Raw genomic sequence first — 15,118 nt, forward strand, 5'->3', positions numbered from 1 at the left:
GGAGGAGACTGATGGACAGGTCTGGCCACATGCTCCTCCGCTGGCAGCCATTATATGGACAGGACAGGTAGAGAGTATGTGAGGAAGGCTACACAGAAAAAAGAGAAGGTGGCCGCCCTCTACCTGAGAATTCGTCAGTGAGCTCATTCCAACAGTCTGAACCTCCAAATTTTCTGTTGACAGGCGACAGATCCAAGTGGTAGCTTGCTTTTTGTGGGAGGAGGTAAAGCTTATATTGGGGCCATTTGAGAGATACATACAGTTAGGTCCATATATATTTGGACAGAGACAACATTTTTCTATTTTTGGTTGTAGACATTACCACAATGAATTTTAAACAAAACAATTCAGATGCAGTTGAAGTTCAGACTTTCAGCTTTCATTCGAGGGTATCCACATTAAAATTGGATGAAGGGTTTAGGAGTTTCAGCTCCTTAACATGTGCCATCCTGTTTTTAAAGGGACCAAAAGTAATTGGACAGATTCAATAATTTTAAATAAAATGTTCATTTTTAATACTTGGCTGAAAACCCTTCGTTGGGAATGACTGCCTGAAGTCTTGAACTCATGGACATCACCAGACGCTGTGCTTCCTCCTTTTTGATGCTCGGCCAGGCCTTCACTGCGGTGGTTTTCAGTTGCTGTTTGTTTGTGGGCCTTTCTGTCTGAAGTTTAGTCTTTAACAAGTGAAATGCATGCTCAATTGGGTTGAGATCAGGTGACTGACTTGGCCATTCAGGAATATTCCACTTTGATTTAATAAACTCCTGGGTTGCTTTGGCTTTATGTTTTGGGCCATTGTCCATCTGTAGTATGAAATGACGACCAATCAGTTTGGCTGCATTTGGCGGGATCTGAGCACACAGTATGTCTCTGAAGACCTCAGAATTCATTTGGCTGCTTCTGTCCTGTGTCACATCATCAATAAACACTAGTGACCCAGTGCCACTGGCAGCCATGCATGCCCAAGCCATCACACTGCCTCCGCCGGGTTTTACAGATGATGCGGTATGCTTTGGACCATGAGCTGTACCACGCCTTCGCCATACTTTTCTCTTTCCATCATTCTGGTAGAGGTTGATCTTGGTTACATCTGTCCAAAGAATGTTCTTCCAGAACTGTGCTGGCTTTTTTAGATGTTTTTTAGCAAAGTCCAGTCTAGCCTTTTTATTCTTGATGCTTATGAGTGGCTTGCACCGTGCAGTGAACCCTCTGTATTTACTTTCATGCAGTCATCTCTTTATGGTAGATTTGGATATTGATACGCCTGCCTCCTGGAGAGTGTTGGTCACTTGGTTGGCTGTTGTGAAGGGGTTTCTCTTCACCATGAAGATTATTCTGCGATCATCCACCACTGTTGTCTTCCGTGGGCGCCCAGGTCTTTTTGCTTTGATGAGTTCACCAGTGCTTTCTTTCTTCCTCAGGATGTACCAGAGTGTACATTTTGCCGCTCCTAATATTGTAGCAATTTCTCTGATGGGTTTTTTCTGTTTTTGCAGCTTAAGGATGGCTTGTTTCACCTGCATGGAGAGCGCTTTTGACCGCATGTTTACTTCACAGCAAAACCTTCCAAATGCAAGCACCACACCTCAAATCAACTCCAGGCCTTTTATCTGCTTAATTGAGAATGACATAACAAAGGGATTGCCCACACCTGTCCATGAAATAGCCTTGGAGTCAATTGTCCAATTACTTTTGGTCCCTTTAAAAAACAGGGTGGCACATGTTAAGGAGCTGAAACTCCTAAACCCTTCATCCAATTTTAGTATGGATACCCTCAAATGAAAGCTAAAAGTCTGAACTTCAACTGCATCTGAATTGTTTTGTTTAAAATTAATTGTGGCAATGTCTATAACCAAAATGAGAAAAATGTTGTCTCTGTCCAAATATATATGGACCTAACTGTAATTTTATTTGTTTAAATCACTTTTCTAATTTTTGGGAAGCAGAAAGGACAAGTTAGCAGAAACTTAGGATTTGCCTTTAATTTATTTTTATGCTGTTACCTACAATTACAGTGACACTAGTGTTACATATTATTTATTTGATATTTTTGCACATTAAAAACAGTAAGGGTATGTGCAGATGCTGCGGATTTTGCTGCGGATCTGCAGCGGTTTTGACGCTGCGGATCCGCAGCAGTTTTCCATGCGGTGTACAGTACCATGTAAACCTATGGAAAACAAAAACCGCAGTGCACATGCTGCGGAAAATTCCGCGTGGATTCGCTGCGGAAAAAAAGAAGTTGCATGTCACTTCTTTCTGCGGATTCCGCAGCGGTTTTCAACCTGCACCAATAGGAAAGTGCAGTTGAAAACCCGCAGAGGAATCCGCAGAAGAAACCGCGTGAGAATCCGCAGTGAAAACCGCAGCGTGTGCACATACCCTTAAAAAAGTTTGCCTTGCCATATTCTGAGAGGTATAACTAGGCTACAGTATTTTTTTATTGTTTTTTTTCCATACACCATTCACTGTGCAGTAAAAGTGATGGTACAGATCCAAAAAAAAATTCCCATCAGTCAGACCACATTTTTATAGGTTTTCAATGTTCTGATACTTTTGTACACTAAAATTACCATTTTAGAAAAAAAAAAAAAATAAATATATATATATATATATATATATATATATATAGTGCCTACAAGTAGTATGCAACCCCCTGCAGATTTAGCAGGTTTAATAAGATGCAAATAAGTTAGAGCCTTCAAACAAGAGCAGGATTTATTAACAGATGCATAAATCTTACAAACCAAAAAGTTTTGTTGCTCAGTTAAATTTTTATAAATTTTAAACATAAAAGTGTGGGTCAATTATTTTTCAACCCCTAGGTTTAATATTTTGTGGAATAACCTTTGTTTGCAATTACAGCTAATAATCGTCTTTTATAAGACCTGATCAGGCCGGCACAGGTCTCTGGAGCTATCTTGGCCCACTCCTCCATGCAGATCTTCTCCAAGTTATCTAGGTTCTTTGGGTGTCTCATGTGGACTTTAATCTTGAGCTCCTTCCACAAGTTTTCAATTGGGTTAAGGTCAGGAGACTGACTAGGCCACTGCAACACCTTGATTTTTTGCCTCTTGAACCAGGCCTTGGTTTTCTTGGCTGTGTGCTTTGGGTCATTGTCTTGTTGGAAGATGAAATGACGACCCATCTTAAGATCCTTGATGGAGGAGCGGAGGTTCTTGGCCAAAATCTCCAGGTAGGCCGTGCTATCCATCTTCCCATGGATGCGGACCAGATGGCCAGGCCCCTTGGCTGAGAAACAGCCCCACAGCATGATGCTGCCACCACCATGCTTGACTGTAGGGATGGTATTCTTGGGGTCGTATGCAGTGCCATCCAGTCTCCAAACGTCACGTGTGTGGTTGGCACCAAAGATCTCGATCTTGGTCTCATCAGACCAGAGAACCTTGAACCAGTCAGTCTCAGAGTCCTCCAAGTGATCATGAGCAAACTGTAGACGAGCCTTGACATGACGCTTTGAAAGTAAAGGTACCTTACGGGCTCGTCTGGAACGGAGACCATTGCGGTGGAGTACGTTACTTATGGTATTGACTGAAACCAATGTCCCCACTGCCATGAGATCTTCCCGGAGCTCCTTCCTTGTTGTCCTTGGGTTAGCCTTGACTCTTCGGACAAGCCTGGCCTCGGCACGGGAGGAAACTTTCAAAGGCTGTCCAGGCCGTGGAAGGCTAACAGTAATTCCATAAGCCTTCCACTTCCGGATGATGCTCCCAACAGTGGAGACAGGTAGGCCCAACTCCTTGGAAAGGGTTTTGTACCCCTTGCCAGCCTTGTGACCCTCCACGATCTTGTCTCTGATGGCCTTGGAATGCTCCTTTGTCTTTCCCATGTTGACCATGTTTGAGTGCTGTTCACAAGTTTGGGGAGGGTCTTAAATAGTCAGAAAAGGCTGGAAAAAGAGATAATTAATCCCAACATGTGAAGCTCATTGTTCTTTGTGCCTGAACTACTTCTTAATACTTTAGGGGAACCAAACAGAATTCTGGTGGGTTGAGGGGTTGAATAATAAATGACCCTCTGAAAAAACTTTTCCCAATTTAAAAAAAAAAATAAACAAAGAAATAACATTCTTTTTTGCTGCAGTGCATTTCACACTTCCAGGCTGATCTACAGTCCAAATGTCACAATGCCAAGTTAATTCCAAATGTGTAAGGGTACTGTCTCACAGTGGCACTTTGGTCGCTACAACGGCACGATCCGTGACGTTCCAGCGATATAGTTACGATATCGTTGTGTCTGACACGCTACTGCGATCAGGGACCCCGCTGAGAATCGTACGTCGTAGCAGATCGTTTGAAACTTTATTTCGTCGTCAAGTGTCCCGCTGTGGCGGCATGATCGCAGCGTGTAACAAAGGTGTGCACGATATTCCCAATGTCCCGTATGACTTCTACATCGCAACTACGTCATGAAATTATCGCTCCAGCGCCGTGCATTGCAAAGTGTGACCGCAGTCTACGACGCTGGAGCGATAATCAAGCGACGCTGCAACGTCACGGATCGTGCCGTCGGAGCGATCAAAGTGCCACTGTGTGACAGTACCCTAAACCTGCTAAATCTGCAGGGGGTTGAATACTACTTGTAGGCACTGTATATACACACACACATATACATACACACACACACACACTGTGTTCCAAATTAGTATGCAAATTGGATTTAAGTGTCAAAGATTTAATTGTTTTGCTTTTCAAATAAACTTGTGGATGGTATTGTGTCTCAGGGCTCAATGGATCACTGAAATCAATCTTAAACACATGTGATAATAATTTTTCCAGGTGATTCAAATTAAAGGAAAACTACTTAAAGATGATGTTCCACATTATTAAGCAGGTCACAGGTTTCAAACAATATGGAAAAAAAAGGATCTTTCTGCTGCTGAAAAGTGTTAAATAGTGCAAGGCCTTGGACAAGGCATGAAAACATTAGCTATTTCACGAAAACTTAAGAGTGATCATCGTACTGTGAAGAGATTTGTGACTGAAACAGAGCACAGAGTTCATCCAGATAAAGGCACAATGAGGAAGGTTTCTGCCAGACAAATTCATTGGATTAAGACAGCAGCTGCCAAAATACCATAACAAAGCAGCAAACAGATATTTGAAGCTGCTGGTGCCTCTGGAGTCCCTCGATCCTCAAGGTGTAGGCTCCTTCAAAGGCTTGCTGTGGTGCATAAACCTACTATTCGGCCACCCCTAAACAGTGTTCACAAGCAGAAACGGTTGTAGTGGGCCCAGACCTACATGAAGACTAATTTTCAAACAGTCTTGTTTACTGATGAGTGTCAAGCAACCCTGGATGGTCCAGATGGATGGAGTAATGGATGGTTGGTGGATGGCCACCATGTCCTAATAAGGCTGCGATGTCAGCAAGGAGGTGAAGGAGTCATGTTTTGGGCCAGAATCATGGGGAAACAGCTGGAAGGGCCCTTTAAGGTTCCTGAAGGTGTGAAAATGACCTCTGCAAAATATATAGTTTCTGACTGACAACATTCTTCCATGGTATAAAAAGCAGAAACGTGCCTTCAGGAGCAAAATCATGCTGCAAAGAATACCTCTGAGTCATTGGCTGCTATGGGCATAAAAGGAGATAAACTCATGGCGTGGCCACCATCTTCCCCAGACCTCAACCCTATAGAGAACCTTTGGAGTATCATCAAGCAAAAGATCTATGAGGGTGGGAGGCAGTTCACATCAAAACAGCAGCTCTGGGAGGCTATTCTGACTTCATGCAAAGAAATACAAGCAGAAACTCTCCAAAACTCACAAGATCAATGGATGCAAGAATTGTGAAGGTGATATTAAAGAAGGTTCCTATGTTAACATGTAACTTGGTCTGTTAGGATGTTTTGGAGGTAAATAGCTTTTTTGTTCAGTGGATGTGACCGCCTAATGCTGCAAATTCAACAAATGAGCATTTTAATTTTTTTAAAACATATGAAATGTTTAGAAATTCTACTGTGCCTAATAATTTGGAACAGTGCATTTTGAGTTTTTATTCATTTTGGAGATTATACTGTTATAATGGGGAGGTTTCTTCAATAAAATTAGATGTATAATCTAACGGGTGATGACTTTTATTAGACTGACTCATTTACACCGACCATTTAGGAAAATCTGAGAAAAACTTAATTTGCATAATAATTTGGAACATAGTGTATATACATATACATACATGCACACACATACACACTGTGGGGTTGGAATAAGCATTGCACCCGTCACCAATTTTCTAGTAAATGTATTTGTAAAGGTGCTATGGACATGAAATTCTCACCAGATGTCAGTAGCAACCCGTCCATTCCACACAGGCAATTTTCTGGAAAGCACCCGTGGATTCAAAATAGTCAATTCATGTATAGATGAATTCCCAGAAGAGTGAAAATTCCAATTAGTGGTCACTTCATGGGGGATTCTGCTCTTCTAGGACATAAGGGCTTTGCACATGGGCGTCTGCAACTACTCTAGGAAAATCTGTACTCCAAAAGTCAAGTAGTGCTCCTTTCCTCCAAAGTCTCGCCGGGTGGCCAAACTGTACTGTACAGCCAAATATGGGGTATTGCACCTAGAGGTGAGCGAATATGTTCGGAATCGGTCGGCGAATCTGAATTTGCCATATTCGTGTCATTTTGGTACCTAAATCGTGCCGAATTTATGTTTGACGATCGATTCCGAATATATTCCTCAATTTTTACTCCCATTGACTCCAATGACGTTTGGCGGTGTTCGGCGAATATTACAATAGCAATATTCGCTGCCGATCATAATGGGAACCGAATGTTGAAAAATCTGCTCAACTCTAATTGCAATCCTAATAACAAAACTGGTTTATAGGCGACAACAAAAATATTAAAAGATGGATTTACTGTTGATGTAAAAAACAAAACAAAACAAAAACACACCAGGCAAAAAAGGTACACTGTTAGAGATGAGCAAATCGATTTGATAGAATTTGGCCTAACGGCCACATCAGTATTTTGTGGCCTTTGTATGGGAGCCACGTCCTACCTGCAGAAATCCACAGGGAAAAAAATAAAAATTCACACAAGTCTGGAAGTAGTAACATTTATTCCAATCCAAAATACCAATGCCCAGCAAAATGTTGTATACAATGTCCAGGATGCATCTGGGCACTAAACATTAGGAATGTTGAAACCATTAAAGTTATTGTGATTTTATGAAATACTAAAGAAAAGACCGTTCTATGAAAATGATATTTATAGGGAACTGGAAACCTCAGTGATCGGTCCAAGGACTGCGATGGCTTCAATTTCTACTCTTCCTCCCTCAAAAAAAAAGCAAAAACAATAAAGATGTTAGGGTGCAGATGGTATACCTGTAGGAATACAGTGAAATACTAAAAGGCAAAATGGGAAGACTGTCAGGTTATCACGTGGCTCCGGAAAAGCATTTTATCTTAGAGAGTGGTCTGAAAATCAGTGTTGGTGATCAGCAGGTTGCCCCTCGCTATCAGGGACTGCAGTATTACATGTATACAATGAATGGCTCATGTACTCCAGGTCCAGCCAAGCTCCTCTACCAAATTATATATATGTTGAATAATAATAAAAACTGTAAACCTGCATTCTACGCCCCACACAGGAGCTCCTGTACATAAACCTAACTACTCTTGACCATCTTTTTTAGTCTGTGTCCTATGGGATATTTTAGTCCTTCAGCTTTCTCCATTGGTCAGCAGCTACTTTATGGACACAACCCAGGGGTCCCCACAGATCCTTTGATAGGATTGAAAGGGTGAGGTATGTGGAGTGGCTTGTGCAAAGTCTGTCTGTGAGTTGACGATTTGCCGACACATATCCTGTTGAAATCTATTAGCCGGTGTAGAATAATTTTTACAAAACACACACTTACTCTTGGCAAAGCAGCAACCTGGTAGGCGGCTCTTGCGGGGTAATTACTCCGAAAAACTGTGAAATAAAAGCACATCATTACGGTACCAAGTGCAGAAAATAGAGATATTAAAATGACAACCCGCTTATATCCCAGAGCCATGTGCGTTAGACTAAGGATTCTCCATATACAAAGCACGGTAGTGCTGTAAGTGTCACAGCGCGGGGTACACCCAATTCTTCTGTCAGGGCGGTGTGGAAACACTTGACTGGTTGCACTGAGCAGAAGACCATCCCTGTCGATGTGCCATATATGAGTCGGTGGGTGGTCATCCTGGAACTACTGTAGATAGAGGAGAATGGCTTCTTCTCAGTGATGGGATGTCCATAGTCCTTAATATTTGATTTTGCTTGGATAGTTGATTTTTTTTATTCAGAAAAGTTGACGCTACATATATGACGTTTTCCCAATACTTACATTGCTTGTAAATGTCATTAACGTCATTAAAATCATTGATATCTGCCAATAAGACTGTAGTCTTCACAACTAGAAGAAAATCATGGGATGATAAGTTCAATATCATAATTAGACAATATATGCAGGTGAAATAAAAGTGGCGTATGCAAAAAGACGTTTGGCTACTGCATTGCTTCTTTACCAGTCAGTGTTTGTGCCAATAAATCCAGTTTTAGGAAACCAAAATGTTGTGATCACAAGGGAATCAGACGCTGGGACCCCCAACAATCATAAGAACGAGGATCACAAATTCCCCTGTGTGAATGAGGCGAAGGTTCTGCTGCTGCTGCTGCTGCTCCTGTACAGGACTGATGGAGAAAGCAGAGCGCAGCGCTATCTAGTGAGTATGGCTAGAGCGCCATCGCTCATACACCACCTGAGCTCTAACTCTGCATTGTCGTGGCTGCAGGCGGTCCGAACCTCTCGTGAAAAGAGATGAGCACTTATACAACATACACACACTGTATAACTAAAACATCATACATACCGTTGCTGTAATCACATCCTGCTGCTTTAAGAATTTCACCCATATTCACCAAGGCCTGGAAACAACGTGAATGCATTAATGTTCCCATAGTCCTTATTTTATAGGGCTGAAAAGCACTTCATAATATCAAATTAATTACATATTCCTTTGTAAAATAACACAAAAGAAAATGAAGTGTAGAAGAAAAAAATATATTTAAAACACAAGTTTATTAAACAAATATTAAAATTTTAACAAAGACTGTATACAGTAAAAAAAACACAAAGTGTGATAAAGGAAAGGGGGAGGGGTTTTAAGCCACCAGACTAAAATAGAGAACAAATCTGCACTATATCATATAGGGTTAAAGAATGTAAACCCAATAGTAATATGCTGGTAATTATAATATGAGAAGCAGGCTAGGTATACAGAAAAGTTATATAATTGACCACAGGGAATTACAATAGACCCCCAAGAAAAATATCTTATTAGTAAATTGGTATACAAATGTGGAATAAATGTATATCTATCCGGATGTGCAGGGCAACCTGCCATATAAACCTGAACAATATATCCACAAAGAATACCAAGGTGGAAATATTACCACCAAAGAAACAAGCATAAAAGGGGAAAAAAAATAGTTTACCTGTGGTACAAGACGAGAGAAATAATACCTAGCACTGATGATACTGGTGCAGATGGTTCCCCGGTGCCCGACAAGCGCTGTTTCGCCGTAGCTTCTTCAATAGGGGCGAGGACCCTATTGAAGAAGCTACGGCGAAACAGCGCTTGTCGGGCACCGGGGAACCATCTGCACCAGTATCATCAGTGCTAGGTATTATTTCTCTCGTCTTGTACCACAGGTAAACTATTTTTTTTTCCCCTTTTATGCTTGTTTCTTTGGTGGTAATATTTCCACCTTGGTATTCTTTGTGGATATATTGTTCAGGTTTATATGGCAGGTTGCCCTGCACATCCGGATAGATATACATTTATTCCACATTTGTATACCAATTTACTAATAAGATATTTTTCTTGGGGGTCTATTGTAATTCCCTGTGGTCAATTATATAACTTTTCTGTATACCTAGCCTGCTTCTCATATTATAATTACCAGCATATTACTATTGGGTTTACATTCTTTAACCCTATATGATATAGTGCAGATTTGTTCTCTATTTTAGTCTGGTGGCTTAAAACCCCTCCCCCTTTCCTTTATCACACTTTGTGTTTTTTTTACTGTATACAGTCTTTGTTAAAATTTTAATATTTGTTTAATAAACTTGTGTTTTAAATATATTTTTTTCTTCTACACTTCATTTTCTTTTGTGTTATTTTACAAAGGAATATGTAATTAATGTGAATGCATTAATGCCATACGGCACTATTCTAACATGGTGGCGATATTCTACCTTCGTCTTCAAAAACATCAAAATAACAGCGGCCAAATATAGGAATCAAACTACGGACAATACAAGAACGGAACAATTCCTCCTATTCTGATCGTTACACTTCCGACCTTAAGGCTAAGTGCACACGTTGCAGAATTTCTGCGGAAATTTCCGCGGCAATTCTGCAACTCCCTGCCGTGGGTATAACGCATGCAGAATTGGCATGCATATTCTCGCTAAACACTAGCGTTTTGCAAGCGTAATTAGCTTGCAGAATGCTAGCGTTTTCCAAGCGATCTGTAGCATCGCTTGGAAAACTGATTGACAGATTGACAAGTGTGACCAACTTCATACTATTGATGCTGCCTATGCAGCATCAATAGTAAAAAGATATAATGTTAAAAATAATAAAAAATGTAAAAAAATTGTGATATTCTCACCTTCCGGCGGTCTCCGCAGCCTTCCCGCTCCTCGCAATGCTCCCGGCACTTCCCGTTCTCAGTAATGCCTCGCAGCAATGACCCCAGATGACATAGCATCACGCGAGACCGCTACTTCATCACAGGTCATTGTCACAAGGCATCCCTGGGAACGGCAGCTGCCTGGAGCATCGCAAGGAGCGGGAAAGCTGCGGGGGCCACCGGAAGGTGAGAATATCACGATTTTTTATTATTTTTAACATTATATTTTTTTACTATTGATGCTGCATAGGCAGGATCAATAGTAAAAAGTTGGTCACATTTGTCAAACACTATGTTTGACAAGTGGGACCAATCTGTCAATCAGTTTTCCAAGCGATGCTACAGATCGCTTGGAAAACGCTAGCATTCTGCAAGCTAATTACGCTTGCAAAACGCTAGTGTTTAGCGGGAATATGAATGCCACGGAAATTTCCACGGCAATTCTGCAACGTGTGCACAGAGCCTCACACTTTGAGGTCCAGCTCAGTGAATGAGCAGCTCGCATTACAGGGGATATTCAGATATTGGGTGTTTATTGTAAATCTCTATTTAGAAATGATAATAATAATATGTCTGTGCCAAAGATAACAATTTTTAACTTTTTCTTACCGCTTTTGAGAAGTGGTAAGAAGAGCAGCTGGGGTCAGGTAGGAGGGAGTGCAGTCAAGATTGGTCAAAATAGATTCATTGTAATGTATTTCATGGTTCATATATGAACCACAATGCCCAGGCTAACCACGAGCCTCCTGACCTGCAGTGACAGCTTCATAGACAAATGTTCATCTCAGGAATTACGATCAGTTTTCGAACCGTGAAATATGTCCGTCTGAACTTGGCCTTAAAAAAGATTCAGCAACTGGCAAATAAATGTTCTCACTTAAGACTCACCACAGTTACATGGCCACTTATAAAATGTCAGCCATTGGAGAATCATATAAAGTACAGTAGAAATAATATTTTACCTGCTTTGCCTCATTCTTAACCCCGCCAGGCACAAGCTGCCCACTCGCAGGATCCATGCCGAGCTGCCCGGACACATACATGGTCTTATCCACCACCACTGCTTGACTGCAACACAGAACACAAGCCGACCATTACCAAAAACAACGTTTTTAACTAAGCAAGTAGAAAAAGACACGTTTTCCATTAGTCCCCCCCACCCCCAACAGGACATTTATAGAAAAGGTGCGTTTTGTAGAAAGTTGAGATAAGCGGTTTCTTCATTGGGCTCCCGGTATTTAGTTATCAGGTAAGAAGTCTGAAAATGCTGGAAATCAAATGATGATTCATGTTATCGGCGAGCGCCCTGTATGAGCAAGAATAAGGTCAGTTATAAAACAAGATTTAGGCTGACAAATTCTCTCAGAACTTTCTCTCCTCCCCAGATTTATTTGCTTACAGCAACGGCAAAACCAGTATGTGGCACTTGATGAGGGCTGAGGGTGCGGAAACTCCCAAGTGACTATAACGAGATTCAAGGCCTGCCATGGTGTCCGATGGTTAGCCATGAAGAAAAAAAGAATAATACAGCATGTGACCTTATGTTTTCCTTGTGAAATGTAATGTAATTTTCCTCTACTCCCATACTTACACTGATTTTGCTGGGGATGGATTTTTTGCTAAATTGATTGGCTGCAGTGATTGGCTGCAGCAGTGACGTTCATTGTCGACGTTACTTCATAGCTGCATCCACAGCACTGAAACCCAAGTAGCAGCGGAGAGCTGGTGTTGGACTTGGGAGGGGGGATAAGCCGGATTACTCACCGGTAATGCTCTTTTAGTGAGTCCACGACAGCACCCCACTGGAGAGAGGGATCCGCCCCGCAGGAACAGGAAATCTACCGAGAAATAAAAGGGGGCGGTCCGCCTCTCCTCCTCAGTTTTGATTTCAGAGTACCCGGAGGACCGCCAGTATTAGGCAAATATCATTTATTTCATTTTTCAAACTTATTTGCTTATGATTAAAAGAATTTTTACTCAATAGTATGTACTATATTAATCTAGGGAGGGATGTAAGAGGGTGCTGTCGTGGACTCACTAAAAGAGAATTACCGGTGAGTAATCCGGCTTTTTACTCTTCGCCACGACAGCACCCCACTGGAGATCTTTCAGAGACCATCACCTAGGGAGGGGACCACCGTGCTCCGTGCTAAGGACAGTCCTGCCAAAGTCTAGGTCAGAAGTTGACGATAGGTCTAGCCTATAGTGGTTATAGAATGTAGAAGGATTTGACCAAGTTGCCGCCTTACATATAGTTTCAATTGGGACGTCTCCCCTCTCTGCCCAGGAGGATGCCATCGCTCTGGTAGAGTGTGCTGTTATGCCTTCCGGAGGGTTTTCTTTCCTCGCGGAATAAGCCAGTCAGATAGACTCTCTGATCCACTGGGATAAGGTGCTTTTTGTTACTCCATGACCCTTCTTGTGACCCTGGAAGGAAATAAACAGAGCCCTACTCTGTCGCCAGCTACTGGTCTTTTCAATGTATTTTAACACTACTCTTTTAACGTCTAGAGTGTGATATTTCTGTTCTTCAGGAGTGGAGGGATTACTGAAGAAAGTGGGCAAGATTATTTCTTGTGACCTATGGAATTTTTTTGCTACTTTGGGAAGGTAGAAAGGGTCTGGTTTAAGAATTAACTTATCCTGAAAAGTTAACAAAAAAGGTGGATCTATAGAGAGTGCTTGGATGTCACTGATTCTCCTAGCTGAAGTCAGTGCTACCAAGAGGGCCGTTTTTAGTGATAGACATTTAATGGGTATTGAGTCTATTGGCTCGAATGGAGAGTCTGTTAGGGCTTGTAAAACTAAATTTAAATCCCAGGGTGGAATCCTAGGTATGTTAACTGGATTTATTCTTTCGCAGGCTGTGATAAATCTGGATACCCATCTATCTCCCGCAATGTTATGGCCATAGAGGGCTCCTAGTGCTGAAACATGAACCTTTAAGGTGTTTACAGTTAAACCTAGTTCTCTCCCTTTTTGAAGAAATTCCAGGATAGATTGTATCGGAATTTCTGATGTGTTGGTAGATGTATGGAATTGTAAGAATTTCTTCCATATTCTCGTATAAATTTTTGTGGTGGAAGGTTTTCTACTCTGGAGAAGTGTGTCAATCAAACCCCCCGAGAATCCTCTCGATCTTAGCATCTGCCTCTCAAATTCCAGGCCGTCAGATGGAGATTGTCCACCTGAGGGTGGAAAAACGGACCCTGGAAGAGAAGGTTGGGTGTTGAGGGGAGGACCCAAGGATCTGAGACCGACATGGTTTGTAGCCACGAGAACCATGGTCTCTTGGGCCAGAATGGAGCTATCAGTATCACTTTTGCTCCTTCTTCTCTGATTTTGCGTATGACTTGGGGTAGTAATATGATCGGAGGAAAAGCGTACGCCAGACTGAACTGCCAAGGGGCTTGGAGAGCGTCCAGAATGTCCGGATGATCCGCTGGAGATAAGGAGGCAAACCTCCGGACTTTTCTGTTTCTTCTTGTGGCGAAGAGATCTATTTGAGGACGGCCCCATAGGGATATTATGTCCAGAAAAATCTGCTGGTTTAGGCACCACTCTCCTTGTCTCAAGGTGTGTCGACTTAAAAAGTCTGCCTGCTGATTGTTTTCTCCTCTTATGTGCAGCGCAGTAAGGGATGTTAGGTGACTTTCTGCTAGATTCAAGATTTCTGTAGCAGAAGACATCAGAGTCTCTGATCGCGTGCCTCCTTGCCTGTTTAGATACGCCACTGTGGTGGTGTTGTCGGAAAGGATTCTGACGTCTTTCCCCCGAGAGCTGTGGGAGGAAATGGTATAAGGCGTATTTTACTGCATTTAGTTCTTTAACGTTAGAGGAGCTGCAGCTTTCCTCCATGTTCCATAACCCTTGGCAAAAATCATTCCCCATATGAGCACCCCATCCATGAGGGCTGGCGTCAGTGGTTATGGTATGAGATGGCATTATTACCCATGGAACACCACTCAAATGATTTGAGTCTAGCCACCACGCTAAGGAAGATAAAACCTCCTGAGATAAGGTTATTTTTGCATTTAGGTGACCAAATAACCGTCTATCTTCTTGTAAAATTTGATGTTGTAGTGTTCGAGTATGGTATTGAGCCCATCTTACTGCAGGTATACAAGAGATAAGAGACCCTACTAACGACATAGCTTGTCTTAGGGATATACGTGGATTATTTATCGCGGCTAGGACTTTGTGTCTGATCAGTAGTATCTTTACCTGAGGCAGAAGACACTTTCGAGATATGGAGTCTAAATGGAACCCCAAGAACGCCTGACGAGAAAGCGGAGTGAGTCTGGATTTGTTGGTATTGATGATCCAGCCCAAGTCCTGTAGAGAGGAAATTGCGTGAGCTAAACGATCAGTACATTGAGTAACTGAATTTCCTATTACCAAAAAGTCATC

At 41.9% G+C, this 15,118-nt stretch overlaps 1 protein-coding gene across 2 annotated transcripts in view; it reads right to left on the reverse strand.

Annotated features, from left to right (window-relative positions):
- Window positions 1-7,074: 7,074 nt before the first annotated feature.
- RIDA (reactive intermediate imine deaminase A) overlaps window positions 7,075-15,118 on the reverse strand; it is a 36,522-nt gene continuing 28,478 nt past the window's right edge. For both annotated transcript variants that reach the window (XM_077270866.1, XM_077270867.1), the window contains exons 2-6: window positions 11,671-11,776; window positions 8,878-8,932; window positions 8,352-8,420; window positions 7,896-7,951; window positions 7,075-7,309 (exon numbers count right to left, since the gene is read on the reverse strand). In XM_077270866.1, the coding sequence (XP_077126981.1) occupies window positions 7,241-7,309; window positions 7,896-7,951; window positions 8,352-8,420; window positions 8,878-8,932; window positions 11,671-11,776 (355 nt within the window). In that variant the 3' untranslated portion in view covers window positions 7,075-7,240. The remainder of the gene's footprint in view (window positions 7,310-7,895; window positions 7,952-8,351; window positions 8,421-8,877; window positions 8,933-11,670; window positions 11,777-15,118) is intronic.

The sequence above is a fragment of the Ranitomeya variabilis genome, chromosome 6 (genome assembly GCF_051348905.1).
Source record: "Ranitomeya variabilis isolate aRanVar5 chromosome 6, aRanVar5.hap1, whole genome shotgun sequence".
NCBI classification, from domain to species: Eukaryota; Metazoa; Chordata; class Amphibia; order Anura; family Dendrobatidae; genus Ranitomeya; species Ranitomeya variabilis.